Genomic DNA, 15,366 nt, shown 5'->3' on the forward strand with positions numbered 1-15,366 from the left:
AATTCATCAAAAATATGACTAAAATTTTGTTAATGACTTAATTGTCATATATGATAATTTTTATATAATATGATAATTTTCAATATATGATAATTTTTGGCAATTATATGATAATTTTCGCCTCATGCCAAAAATAATTGCAAATAGTTGCATTATAGTCAGAATTAGTTGAAATTTTCTCATCTACTTCTTTTATTTAACTTAGATGTATTATTTGTTTCTGTATCTTATTGTAACAGTGATAAATTTTTGCTTTGTGTAATTGGCAACTGCGATACATAATTAGTTTATGTTCCATCGTGCCTGTCTTTGTGTTAAGTCTCTATCTAAATATATAGTGAAAGAATTTAGAAAGTGTCATTGAATTGATACTTGACGGGTCTAGCTTACTCGGAATAGAATGGAAAGAACAGTTGCTATCGTAAACAAATGCCACGTTTTAACTACCAATCAGGATCTAGATACCCAACACTATGTCACTTGCAGGTATCCCATTGGGTATGCCCACAGTAACATTAAACAGAGTAGGCATTTTATCCAAAAGAAACCTATTTCTTATAGGGTGGTTTTTTCCACTGTGGAACAAACTTGCCATCTCTGGTTTAAAGTGCTTTTATATTGTTTCAAATTTTTCCGTCAATTTAATTATGATTACTAATCTAGTATTCTACATTTAAGGTTGTCGGTATAGTTACTCGCAAGGATATTGCCCGTTACAGAGCAAAGCACGGAAAGTTTGGGGTAGAAGAACTCCAAGTATCCTACGCCTAAGAACAAACAGAGCTTTTTGTAAAATTGATGTAATGATATTTTAAATTATTCTTGCATTACTTTAATGTTAAATGCCAACATTTCCTTTTGTGATATCTTTTTTACTTACAGTATCTTTCACTGACAATATATGTTTTTAGTTAAGTTATTGTTTTTAGTTATTTTTTTATGAATAGTACACAGATTTTACGTCAGTGGACAGATTTTACGTCAGTGGAATATATTTTGACTGCATTTTAGAATTATATTTGTGTATTTTTGAGTCCAAAAACTAAAAATCAAAAAATTGTTTTGAAAAAGAACAAAAAGAAATTAAATATTAAAGTTTGAAAAGCTAAGATATTTATCAAAAAAATTATTTTTCTTCTATTTTTATCACAAGATATTTTTTAGCAGGAAATTCTAAACAATAGTATCCAATGTATATATATTTTAATTGTATCAAGGGCATCAGTATGTATATATATATAATTCCTCTAATAAGTTGTTCTTTACTGTAATTCACACTTACTAATATGTTTTGAAAAATAAAAATTTACTCTTAACTCCAAGACCTGACTAAATTAAGAATCATAGACATCATAAATTAAGAATCGAAAACATAAGAATCGTAGAACTTGCTCTTTTAAAAGTATTTTATAAAGTAAGTAAGGTAAGTTTCTCCTTAATTGGAACAGTGGAACTACAGTTCCTCCGGTAATGTGATACAAGTATAATAATTTATATGAAACGAATCTAGAACAACTCTGGCACTAAATGCTTTAAAACGCAGAACAAAGTGATTATTAAATAATAAGGTATAAAAAAATTTAAATTCAGGTAGTGGCCTGTGATGTTGCTCCGAAGGAATGCAAAGTGTTATAAAATAAATTTTTAAAAAATTGACAGTTATAATTAATCTACATGCCTGTATATAAATTGTATCAAAAGATTTTATTTTTTATATCAAAGCATAGAATGCTATTGAAGGTGATAAAGTGTACATATTTTTGAGATTTTATTTGAGATTTCATTTCACTGTAATTTCCTCTTGTATAGTAGGATTTATAATTGTGCTTGTACTGATGTATGAACTTTGTGATATTCAAATTAGTATAACCAATAATGATGCTTCCTGGTTTTTGAACTAGACTTTTTCTGTTTAATTAACAGTTTTGAAAAGCTCTCAAATATTCAGAACTATGAGTATTTAAGAATTACTCTATACATTTTATAAATTGATGTTATGTTAGTCATGTGATTAAGTATTAATTCTTGTATTTAAAATGTAAATATGTGTTTTAGATAAAATGTCTGTGTTTCATTAATCTAAATGACTTATATTTCATATTATTAAAGTATAGTAGTTATAATGTCAAATTTTTTAAAATTTATTAATGACTTTTAATTTTGTTTTTTAGTAATAATTTTCTTTTATTAGGGAAGCTTAAATAAATGTTCAAAATTGTTTTTTTATCATTGCACTTCGTTAATTATTTAAGTGGCAATAATTTTGTACTTTTTTGTTTGCAAATTCCATTGAGTATTTTTCAAGCACAACTGTGAATGTTAAGTGTAGTGATCTATGTAAAAAGATACATAAATAAAATCATCTTTATTTCGCCTGACTGCCTGTTTCTATTCTGCATAAGGTATAAATATTCCAGGCCTTGTCCTGATATTGTTATTTGGTCCACACTACAACATTTTTCAAAAAAATTAGGTCATTTTTTAGAATGGGTGCATATACCAGACTACTTTTAAAACAAGAACAAGCAACTAACAACAAAAAAAAAACTAAAATAGACAAATTTTATAGCAAAATATAAAATTTTTGATTTCTGAATTACTTTGTTTTAGAATAGTTTCCAGTATAATTTTATTAATGGGAGCTCTGAACAATTCATAATAGTTTGAGATCAATAAAAAATTTTATTAAATAAAAAAAATTTTAATTTTTAAATTTATAACTTTTTTTATTGTAGGTACTGTTGCATTAAAAAAAATAACCAGTATAAATTATTTAGTTAATATTAACTGATGCCATTACTCACTTAAAATTTACAATTGAATTAAGGACTTCCTTAAGCAAATAACTTAAGGTTTTAATAATCTTGAAATGAAAATACAGTGAATATGTTTCTTAACATTTTTGTGTAAAAGTCTCACAATTCACCTATTTAAAAATTCTTGCTTATAATTACTGTATTATTGATTAGAATTGACCATTTTTAAAATCAGATAAGAGAGAAATCAATAATTGTGAAACTACAAAACGTCCCCCTAGTTACCACATTTGCTGAAAATAGTAAATAAGTGTATGATTTCTGAATTCATCACCACAAATATTTGATAATGTAAAAATGTTAATTGAGTTTTTTTTAATTAAATAACTGAATTCTCTAACATTGATTCCTGCTTTATTATATGTCTGAACCATGTATATATTTAGTATACAGTCCTAAAGTTTGAACTATTGAATATTTTTTGCTTGCATTACTATAATCCAAATCTTACGATGTTTCAAATCAAATATTTTAAATTCACATTTGTACCTCAGGGGGAAATGGGATGTTATGAACACACAAAAGGCAGAAATATCAATACAAGATTTTGTATCAAATACACTAGAACAACTGAAAAACCTGTTAAACTGTTATTAGTGTTACACTCCACTCCAAACATTATTTATTACTGTCTTACTATTTCGAAATAATGTCGATAAACGAAACTTCAAGTTCCGGATTGTTAGTTTTATTTTAATTCCAAAAAATTTCATATTTACTAGTCAAATTGCAAACTTTGATAAATGAGTAAGACTGACATTTCATTACTTGAGGAATACCACTATATGATGAATGAAAAATAGAAAAAGACTTACTTGACTTGTTTCTTTTTACTCTTGGGGGGTAACATGACATGGTATTCATGTGATTCGAGTATAACTTCTTCCACTTCAGAGTCGTGTTGAGAATCATTTGTTAGATGGTAATTTGTCACAATCTAGATCACTTTTCTTTCTTTTACCATTTAGCACCAGGAAAATGTTAACAAAATACCAAGCTATACAGGGTGCGTAGCGTTTTTAAAAAGTGCTTAAAGGTTCTTTTTCATTTTTTAAAAGCCCTTAAAGGTGCTTTTTTCATTGGGTGTTTCTAAAAAGTGCTTAATTTTCCCTTTTTCAAAATGAGATTTTTCCCTTACTATGTTGATTTTCGCTTCAAATTATGCAAAAGTGTGCACATTGTGTGTGCAGTGTTTCACATTGTTCTATTCAGCGTTTTCACAATTAATTCAACCCCAATCTATTTAGGCGTATTGTCAGTTCGTAGCGTATGAAAATGCTATTCGTTTTACATGATTCAAAATTTCATGATTTTTGACAATTGTCAAAAACAATGCCAAAAGAATTTTTTTCCTTTTTTTTTTACATGACGGTTGAAACAAGATAAAATACTTAATTATCAAAAACTTTCCAATCCTGCCTGATATTTTTTCAAAGTGCTTAAAAACTGCTTATTTTTGTTGAATAATTTGGTTATGCACCCTGCTATATCTTCCCCTCACTATTTCACCAAAAAAATATTTTTTTATTTATAAGCAATGAAATTTGCATTTTAAAAGAAAATATGATAATTATTATATTTTGTGAGAAACAAAATTTCACTCACCAAAAGTTAAAAAGTAAACTTGAATATTTTATAATACTCATGTATATAAATCATGGTCACTTGTCCCTATCTGAATCACTTGTCTTTCTTTTACCATTTGCCACCTTGAAAGTGCAAAAAAAAAAACATTCTAAACAATATCTTCGAAATAATATTTTATTACAAATATATTTTCTAATCAATAAGATTTGCATTTTGAAGAAGAAAAAAAATTTTAAATATTACATTTCAATTTCACTAAGCAAAAATTTACAGTAAACATGAAAATTGTATAATACAGAAGAATATAAATTACATAAAGAAGCAGTATCATGCACAAGAACTGAAAAATTTAAGACTCAATGTGATGAAGATTATTAAAAGAGTCACCAGTCTTACAGCCATCTTATATATTACTTATGATAAAGTATCAAAATTCATAAAATTCCTTGTAAATGCACTGTTCCATGGTATCTTATCTATTTTTACCAATTTGTTATTTCAGAATTTTTAAAACTCAATAAAAAAAAAAAATAAAAAAACCTCAATTAAATAAAGTTTTATGAAAACAGAGGGGCTGTTTACAAATCAATTTTTTTAAATATTTAGTTGTATTATAAATTAGTGAATTTTGTTTTCTTTTCCAGCATCAAATTACTTGACAATTCCAGGTACCCTGACCTTAAGAAAATCCTGTTAAAAGTATCAAATGTAATTATGTAAAGTATAAACTAAAAGCTAGAAAGAAACTTAAGTGGCTAAATAAAATTTTAAAAAAAATGATATCAACTTGCAGAAATGCTGAAAGAAAATAATAAAAAAATTACTACTTACATAAATAACTGCTAGAGAACACTCAGAAAGTGAAATAAATTTCACAGCGCTGAGTATTAGTCAAATTTTTTAAGCGAAAAAAGTTGAGATAATGATGATACTGACGGGCATTTTTGGATCTCTTTTTGCTGTTTATCGTTTATCAATAATGTGAACGCGAAGTGAATGTATTTTACAGTAGATGGATAGCTTTTAGAAATTGAATAAAGAAATGAAATTTTTGATCATCTGAAAATGTCCAGGAGGGATGAGAATAGCACCCCAAAGGCCAGCTGTGTTCGAAGTACTTTTAATAATCATACAAACTTTGAAAATTAGAAACAGTATTCATAAAACAATGTTTCATATAACCGTTCAGTGGTCTAAAGCAAAATGGACATTATAATGTGAGGTCATTATCTAGCAAATATTTACAAATAATTTATTTGCACAAAAATAAATTTCTACCATTCACAGCCTTTAAAATTTTTAATTTCTGTTCTTAATTCCAAGCATATTAGGTTACAAACAGCCATTTTTTTTAAAAAGAAAGAGAATAAAACTAAAATTTTAAGCAAAAAAAAAAAAAAAATAATCAATAAGAATGTTAATATCAGGTGCTTTAACTCCAATAAACTTAATAACACTTTCCAAAAAAGAAAAATAAGAATAATAAATATATCGAACATTTTGTAAAGAAATTTACAAAAGTTATATATTAGAATCTCGCTCGATCGTTTCTTATGGTACCATTCATTGTGAACGATAAAGGAAAACAACGAATGCGAGTTAACATAAAATATCAAATAATTACTTGAAAATGTATGAAAACAAAATAAATTTAAAATATTTACTATGTATAAGAAAGATGAACAATCACATTGATGAACACATTTATTTAAAATACATAGAAATTTTAGTTTGAACACTTTTTCCCTCTCATTCAATATACTTTCATCATTTATTTCTGATTGCTATTCTCATTTTGTAAATTAGTGTGAAGTTACTAATACTGTCAAACCCTGCTATAATGAACCATATGTTCGGTCCCGTGTCTTGCTATACACGCATGTTATTTTTTGTGGATATAGTGAACCAAAAAAGTGAGGAAGTTGGATATAATGAACTTTTTTTTGTCTTCGACTGATTTCTTTCTTCATTTTTTTTTTTATTTAATATTTTCAGGGAATATAAACTATCCAAATCTGAAGTTTGTAACATATGGAAAAATAGGCAACTAATAATTTCTGCTCATGAAAAAATTTAGATGGCAGAAAAAAGTTAAGAAAAGCAGATCACAAGGATATTGAAGAAGCATTACTGAAGTGATTCACCATTCGAAGAAGCCGCAATCTGGACAAATATGGATAAATTTGCTAAGTGATTTTATGAGACTACTTTCATGTGCTCGAATGGCTGGTTAGACAGGTTTAAAAAACGGAATAACAGAAATTCAGGAAAAATTATCTGAGAGTCGGGAAGTGTTTCTATAACTGATGTTGAGGATTGCTCATCAGCTAATGATTAATAATTTTTTTTGTACGCAAGACGAAGAGTAATGAAAAAGAACACATTTTTTGCTACTACATAATATTTTTCAGTCATTTATTTGAATGGTGTGTAATAAAAGGGAGGAGTTTGGGAACCATTAGTTAAATTGCCTGCGTTACGGATATAGTGAACACCCGGTTATAGTGAACTGAAATTTCGGTTCCTTGAAGGTTCACTATAGCGGGGTTTGACTGTAGTTTCAAAGCTTTGAGGACTCCTGTGAATGTTGAGACTGGTTGTGATCCAACTCTAGAGTAAAATTTTGCACTTTTTTGGTTTCTGCAACATTTCTTTCAGCTGAAATCACAGAAGTTTCAACATTTTCATCAACCGACGTACAAAAATCTAACGTGATGTTGAGGATCTTTCCACCCTAACTATTATAAATCTTCATTTTCTATAGCATCAGAAGTTACCGTTTTTCTTCTCTAAACAAAATTACTTCAAACTTTTTTTTTCAAATTTCTATAAAATTTTTTGTAAATCTTTCAGTTACAGAGTCCTGCAGTGGACTGATCGATATGGCATGGTTACCAATAGAACACCGAAGTTAAGCATCACTGGTTGCCGTCAGTGTGCGGACGGGTGACCACTTGGATCAGTTTACGAAAGGACCAAGGGTGTGTGGTATTTATCCTTGTTGAACTGTTCTACCATAAAGTGCTCGACTTCGCATATAGGTCGTCTGCTGCAGAAGCAGCGATGCCATCTCTGCCGAGGATCGAAATCATAATGGCATGTCCCAGACCATCACCAATAGCCCATTGTGCTGCTCTAGTGCGACTTAAATAAACGACACCTACAACTTTTAGTTACAGAAGTTATCTTAATGGGTATCATTAACATCCAATTAATAGTTTTTGTGACAGAGCTGGTAAAGCAAGACAATGCATACCAGAGTATAAATGTAGGAACGATGGATCAAGCTGTTATCATCCACACAAGAATACAATACACTTCTGATTTTCAATGAAGAAAAGCAGGCAATATTTCATTACCATAGATTATTACTGGGATAAGTATAGATAGTCCTGTCACTCTTTCTTCATTTATAGAAAATTGTTTTTACTTCTATCGAGCAGTAACTAAGAAAGAGCTGTTTGATTCATTTACGCCAGTCTTTTGTTATCCACTGATTCATTGTCAATGAAAAAATGCACTTTGAAAATTCAGAAATATTCATTATCTGTTGTTGGTTTGATTTTCTTAGAATTAAAAAAAATTTTGGTCTTCACTACATTTTTTTATTTATTCATAACCGGCATTGAACAGCCGACCCAGTACTGAGTGGACTATTAATATTTAACTCTGTTGTCTAGTAGTTTTAAACCCAAGCCAGAAAACATGGGAACTCTTAAATCAAACATTGGGACAAATTATCTTTCATGGAGGACTTTTTGATGGAACTAACCCGCATTTGCATTACCTGGAGAGGAAAACCGCAAAACCTCCCCCAGTTATCCCTACAGCAAGGGGATTCTAACCCATGGGGATACTTCACCTCAACACAGTGGTTTGTGTGAGTGAGGAGCAAAATTAGTATCAACCAGCCACCATTGGGTTTCGAACCTGGGACACCTCGTCGGGAGGCGAACATTCCATCACCTGAGCCACTGTGGCTCTATTTACTATATTGGAATAAATGGTTCAGTTTGGTCTTTCTAATCAGTGTTAAAATAACATCTGTGGAACAGCAAATGAGCATTTGTGTAATGGCCACTGTAATGAAAGATATATAAAAAAATGCAAAAATTTGTTGAAAAACTTTATTTTTTTAAATTCTATGAAATAAAAGTGAAAATTTACAAATGCTATTAAAAATATACATATAAATTTAAACAATAAAATATTTTTTCAGGCATTTAAAAAACGTAATCCCGTCGAATGCCACATGATATATTGAAATGATACAGGAACATGTAAAATCGAATATTTCTTATCCCTAAATTCATTAAATATAGGGCGGTGATAAAATATTAAGATACGTCAAGATAATTAAAACATTTGATAATTAAAATACATTAAGCATGATCACAGTAAATGAGTATAATCTATTCACAGTCTGATGATTGTTTTATTGATTCGTTGTACGCGAGGCATTTCTTGATTTCAAGACCAATTGCAGCAGCTAAAGGAGGCGGTACAGCATTTCCAATCTAAAATTAAATACACAAATTTACTTACTAAAAACGATATATACTGAACTATTATAAAACGATAAACTAAAATATATGCTAAATATTTTAGTACATCGTTTATATACTAAAACGATTCATTAAAAATACTTGCATACATTGCTCTTAACACTTCGAATAAATACCCATATGAAAATTCAAAGTACTACTATGCAACAGTACTACCAAAATCTAATATATACCTCAAAATTATTAAAATTATATTTATTCTACGACATGATTGATCAAGGAAGACAATTATAAGTAGGAGGTTATAAAACAACTCTGTCTAAAGTATGTTCAAACTATCCAGCTTTGTTTTATCTAAACTGAAAATTATGCAAAAACAAAAGCAAATTAAAAAATCATAAGTAGATGTAATTTTTCCTTTAAAATTTAATTTTTAATACTGGAATTGCAGAGCACTACAATCAACTTGAATGAAAATTTGGGTCGCAAATCAGCTCATTTTCAACCAAAAAACTCTAATAGCCATTAAAACTACTTTTTTCAATAAATAGAATCAAGAAATATCCATACCTGTCTATGTCTGTCCAATATTGTACCGAAGAACCTGTAAGAATCTGGGAAGCCTTGGGATCTGGCACACTCACGAACACTTACAACTCTGTTTTCATTTGGATGCAAAACTCGTCCCTAAAATAGAAGCAAAAAAAATTGAGCTTCTGATTTTTTAACTGAGGTAATAAAATAAAATTCCTTCAAAGTAAATAAATATAGATACATACCTTCCAACTTTTACGCATTTAGTGTAAAATTGTATTTCTATATTTAAAGTGGCAGTAAGGAGTATACTTTCTATACATTCCTTGCATTTATAAACTTAATTTATAATCTTTTTGATCACCATTATTTTTAAAAAATATTAATATGGTAGTCTGCATAAGCTTTTTTAAAATACAGCAAATGTTTCTGCCTAAAATTGTAATTTAAATTCCATTTTACTAACACTGGTGAAAATCATCCGCGAAAGGATTAAAAGTTGGCAGATATGTAGATATTAAGAAATCAAAAATTTTATTTTAAGAAATGTTCGAATAGCATTGAAGCTTGCAAATAATATTTATTTTAAATCCTGAGTGTATAGTGAAAATTTTTATTTTAAAAAAACTCTTTTTTAAATATTAACAAAAAGTGTAGAAAAAAGAAGTATAGCAATGAACCGAAACACAAATAATTAAACATTTGAAAAATAAATGGAATAAATCAATTCGAATATTTTTCAAAAAAAAAAATTTTATAATACAAATATAATATATATATAGTTTAAGAGTAACCATCTTTAAAAATCACATTATTAAAGTAAAAAAAAAAAAGAAAAAAAGTATGTTAACAATTTGTTGTGTATTAAATATGTTTTTACTAGAAAACAATGGAAGGACATACATTAAGAATAAATAAATAAAAACTTACCTGTTTTCCCATTGGCTCAGGATTTGTTATGGTTGTTGAAAAAAATCCATCCCATTCTAAACGACCATACAGACCACTCCAATTATTATGTCGATTACCAGTATGTGGTAAGCACCACGGAATCAGTGTTCCAAACTGTCGATCCATTGGGTCGCATGCTTTACCACTGGCACATGCACAGACACCTCGAAGAGCACCAGTAGAAGATTTTCCATTCTTAATATCTTGATGCGTATAGTTTCTGCAAGGAGATTCATTTTGAATTTCATTTCATGAATAGAATTGATTAGAATTATAAAAAAGACTTATTAAATAGATTGAACTACAAGTTAGAATTATAAAGAATGAATAAAGTAAGGGGATTTCATTATCGACTATGTCAAAATTCATCTATCAAAAGGTTTATCAAGATGGAATAAAGTTAATATGCATTATACACTAGTGAATTTGCATTTAATAATTATAGTGGTAGTTACGCCACATTCTCATCTTCCAGAATTTTATCTGTGATAGAATTCGATAAACAAATACCACTAGTTGTTCATATTATTTATTTATAGCTCATTATATATTTTTTTCTTTCCTTTTTGTCCGGGAAATTGTATTTACTTGATAGGATTTTTGAGCGCTATTTCGTGGGCAAATGAACAGTTTAATGCTGACCATTCATTGACGTTAGCAAGTTCATATCATGTCTGGGTCACCACTAAGGTGACAGCATTATCAACTATGTCAACATTATCAACTATGGCACCTGATAGTACATTCAGAACTAAAATTTCCCACCCTGATAAAAGAATGAAGAAATCATTAAAAATGCATGATTTAAAATACAGGCTTAAAAAAAAAAGTTTGAAAATAGTCAAATATCTCGAGAAATATACAACGGATTGAAAAGTTAAGGTTTACATTCAAATTTTTTTAAAAGCTATCCAATGACATCAAACTTGATGTTCCACCCCCACTTCCTGGTTTTAACACGGGTGGCAACTTTTAAATATGAACCCCTACTTTTTATTGCAGATTCGAATTCTCTTAAAAAAGTAACCCTATTTTAATTGCAGGTTTATGCATTTTGCTTTCCCACTCTGATAAATGAATAAAGAAATCATTAAAAATGTATGATTTAAAATACAGGTTTAAAAAAGTTTGAAAATAGTCAAATATCTTGAGAAATGTACAGATACTGTAACCGGTACAAGCTATTTAAAATGGAGAATCTTGAGACCCATCAGAGTCAAAAGATAAACATAAAATTTTTTAAAAAATACTGAAATATTTTTTTATTTATTTAAATTTATTTTCAATATTTTTAGTTTTATTTATTTTTATTTTCAATCTCATGGGTCTCGAGTTACCACCATTTTAAACAGTTAGTACCTTTTTTAATTTTCTCGGTTACAGCTATATCGGTGAAGCAAAATGCATACACCAACAACTTACATATGGTTACTTTTTTCTGGAGAATTCAAATCTGCAATAAAAAATAGGGGTTCATATTTCAGATAGGATAGCTTTTAAAAATACTGAATGTGACTAATTTCACAATTATTTCGTGAGAGATTTGTCAGTTCCCAAACTATTTTCACTCCCTGTATAATTTATATTTAGTTTAAAAGTGACTTACAGAATTTTAGTGTTACTCCCATCACTAAGCCTTACACTTATGTTTGGAAGATCTCTCCAATCAGCACCAGGAACCGTTGGAATATGCCTCATTCTTGCTTCAACAAGAGGATTCATTTCTTTACAAATGTGGTCCCTCAATACTGGTTGATAAGTCTGACCTCTTAGCTGAATAAATGTAATATTAGCATATAAATCACAGTATAAAAATTATTACAAATTAATTTAAAAATTAGAAATTTGAATTTCAAGCTAGGTGGCACGATTCATCAATTAGTTTACTCCATTTTATCAGCAAATGGATTGTCTGCTGTCTGTCTTTTTATGAATAATAAGCATTGATGGTACTGACAAAAGGTATGAAAAGAAATTTATAAAAGTCTTTCGATTAACTCTAGTTTAAATATTGCACCTAAATGTATAATACATAAAAGAAATAAGAATTGAATGGTTTGAGAACCTCCATTAATTATGCTGCAACTATAAATTCTGAAAAGAAAAATTTGAGGATTATAGCTAAAGATACAGTGAGAAGTAGCATTTTTTACCGTTATTGTAAATCAAAATCGGTAAAATAGAGCTCACTCCATGCAGTTCTGTTTCCTTAATTATATCAATTAATTTTTTATCTAAAGCAGTGAGTTTCTAAGTAAAGTGTCACTCAGATAATTAAAAAAAGAAGTTTAAATTCATGTCGGCTAGCTCCCAAAAGGCAAGGCCTTTCCTTTGACACAAAAAGTTTTTTAAACAAATTTTACATACTTTACATTATTTTGCATTAGTTTAGGTAAAAATAAGTGGAAAAAAAATTATATTTAACATTTTAATTTTGTGCCTATTTGCAATTATATATCTAAGTTCACAATTAAAATTTCTTTAACTCACAAAATCAATTATTGATAATTTTTTTAATATGAATGGAAAAAAAAAATTCCAGACTACTTTTCTTGGATATTATATTTTTGCATAAATATAATTCAGATAATCTAAAAAAAAATTTTAGGAACTATTAGACTGTTTTTAATAATTAAAAACATTCCAAAATATATTTTTGTCTGTAATCAGAGTGCCAGAAAAAAATAATAAAAAAGATATCAGTGTCCCATCTGTATCAAAGGGCAAACTTGAACTATTGAAACGATTCAATATTTTGAAGAAGAGGTGACGCATCAATTTACAAGAAATGCTGCTAAAAACTTAAATAATAAGTTGGAAAACGATGCTTTAAAATAGAAAAACAAAAACAGTTTGCAAACTTTACAACAAAAAAACTTTTAAAAAAAAAGATTGAAATATATTTAAATATTTACATTTTAAAAACGTTAGAAAACCTTTGTATTGATTTATATCCATATTTATTCTTTTTGCACATAATTATCTATAAGCATTACTATAGGAGTTATTGCACTATATATATAGATATAAACAGCAGATTTAATAAAATAAATGAAAATGAGCAGCAAAATCTTGTAAAAAATTACCTTTTTTTGAAAATGCGTGACTGGATCACCCGAGTACGAAATTTCTTCAGCCTTGGCTCCATTTTTTATAGATGGCAAATCAGACATTGAATCCCCAACTGTAACTGTGCGATAAGGCGCGGATGATGTCCACTTTATATTAGGTCTATACTACAATGAAAATATATAAAACAAGGTTGTAAACTTTACATTTAATAATAAGGTTGTAAACTTAACATTTGATAATAAGACTGCAAACATATTTAAGAATAAGGTTGTAAAATATAACATTGCAGCTGGTATACCAAAACTCACATGTTAAAAATCTGTTAAAGTAAAATGAAATATGATAAAAATGTTTTGTTTGCCATCTTTTGCTTGGGAAACCTATAAAATTGCTTCCGACTATATTTTAAAATTATTTGAAAAGTTTGTTAAATGAGAACACTGCTGATTGCAAACACTAGAAAAGCAAAGTTTTAGAACAGTCTTGAGTATTTACAATGGCATCTGTTAATTTTGCTTTTACACAGCACTATGTTGCTGCTGTCATTTTGAAAACCTTGTTTAATATTTTTATTTCAATTAAAAGTGCCATCTATTGCCAATTTTATGAATTAATTTACAACTTTGTAAGAAGAAATTATTTGGTTTCCTCAGCAGAACTCAGCAGCAAATCATACAATTACATCTCCTACCATATTTTTTTTTTCTTGATTTTGAACATTGTCAGTCTTGGACACCTGGTGCCTAGTAAACATTATCTATGCAATTCAAATTAAATTAATCAATTGAATTAAGAATAAAGTTAAAATGAAAAATTATAATCAAAAATTCAAAACGGGCCAAAATGGATCCTTTTTTTTTCCTGGAAAAACCCTATTTGGATGGATAACATATTAGAAACTACAGATTAAAATCATTTAACTCAAAGGATAAGATTTGATTAAAATAAATGAATTTAATTCATTACCCTATGCCAATAATTTGAATCCTTGATTTACTACCTAATACTTCACCTTATAAAATATTGCTTGAAAGGCTCTTACTTTTTTATCATCTACAACAACAGTTAGTTGTGTAGCACGAGGTGAAAAGACATGTTGAGGTTCAGGAAAGGAAGGAAGTTTCTCTCCAGGGGCAGCTGCTAAAATTATAGCCCTGAAAATGAAAAAATTAAAACATTAGAAAAAGTTTCTAACAGATATTTCAGTAACAAATGTCTTCAATTAAAAGTCTCATACGAACAACAACAAAAAACTTTTTATCACATTTTGGACGTGGGCCACAGGAAAAGTAATTAAGCTTCCGAAGACTGCAGTGGATTGTGCATGGTTAACAATAAATTAATCATATATCAGCTAAATAAAAACAATTAATAGACAAATATAGAAAATTATATGTATTTACAAAGTGCATGTATATTTTATCATTTCTTAGAAGGTTAATTGAATCTTCATTAACTAATTATTAGCAATTACAATGCGGCAGAAACTTTGTATAAGCCTTTTATTAATATTTCAATAAAACAAAAAAGGATTTTAAATTAAAGTGTAAATAAAATTAAACAGATATTCCAAGATTTTTCTGCGAAAAATTTTCACAGTTCTTTGCATTCATACAAATGAATATTATATTTCCCACATAAAATGTAATAATGTATATTTAAATCCATACAAATTTTATTAAAAATTATAATAAGTGAAATAGAGCAATCCCATCATTTAGAGAGGTCATATTTTCAAACTTTAAAAGCTCTGTAAATAAAATTTTCAACATTTATATAATTTTTGTGAAAGTAAATCTTGCCATTGTTTACATTTGCTTATATTTTAAGTAACTTTCGCTTGAAACTTTTCAAAAAAGTAAAACTGGGTATTGCAAACAAAACAGAATATATCAAGTCTG

The 15,366-nt window shown here is 28.3% G+C and overlaps 2 protein-coding genes across 3 annotated transcripts in view; one reads left to right on the forward strand and one right to left on the reverse strand.

The window, feature by feature from the left end:
• Positions 1-2,375, forward strand: part of LOC107449737 (chloride channel protein 7) — a 33,921-nt gene extending 31,546 nt beyond the window's left edge. The window contains exon 24 of the mRNA XM_016065365.3: positions 679-2,375. Within this exon, the coding sequence (XP_015920851.2) occupies positions 679-771 (93 nt within the window). The 3' untranslated portion in view covers positions 772-2,375. The remainder of the gene's footprint in view (positions 1-678) is intronic.
• Positions 2,376-8,516: 6,141 nt separating this feature from the next.
• The window catches only part of LOC107449723 (DNA (cytosine-5)-methyltransferase PliMCI), a 53,564-nt gene continuing 46,714 nt past the window's right edge, over positions 8,517-15,366 (reverse strand). For both annotated transcript variants that reach the window (XM_043039587.2, XM_071183119.1), the window contains exons 29-34: positions 14,508-14,619; positions 13,480-13,629; positions 12,000-12,166; positions 10,373-10,613; positions 9,479-9,595; positions 8,517-8,920 (exon numbers count right to left, since the gene is read on the reverse strand). In XM_043039587.2, the coding sequence (XP_042895521.1) occupies positions 8,816-8,920; positions 9,479-9,595; positions 10,373-10,613; positions 12,000-12,166; positions 13,480-13,629; positions 14,508-14,619 (892 nt within the window). In that variant the 3' untranslated portion in view covers positions 8,517-8,815. The remainder of the gene's footprint in view (positions 8,921-9,478; positions 9,596-10,372; positions 10,614-11,999; positions 12,167-13,479; positions 13,630-14,507; positions 14,620-15,366) is intronic.

This window comes from Parasteatoda tepidariorum, chromosome 7 (genome assembly GCF_043381705.1).
Source record: "Parasteatoda tepidariorum isolate YZ-2023 chromosome 7, CAS_Ptep_4.0, whole genome shotgun sequence".
NCBI classification, from domain to species: Eukaryota; Metazoa; Arthropoda; class Arachnida; order Araneae; family Theridiidae; genus Parasteatoda; species Parasteatoda tepidariorum.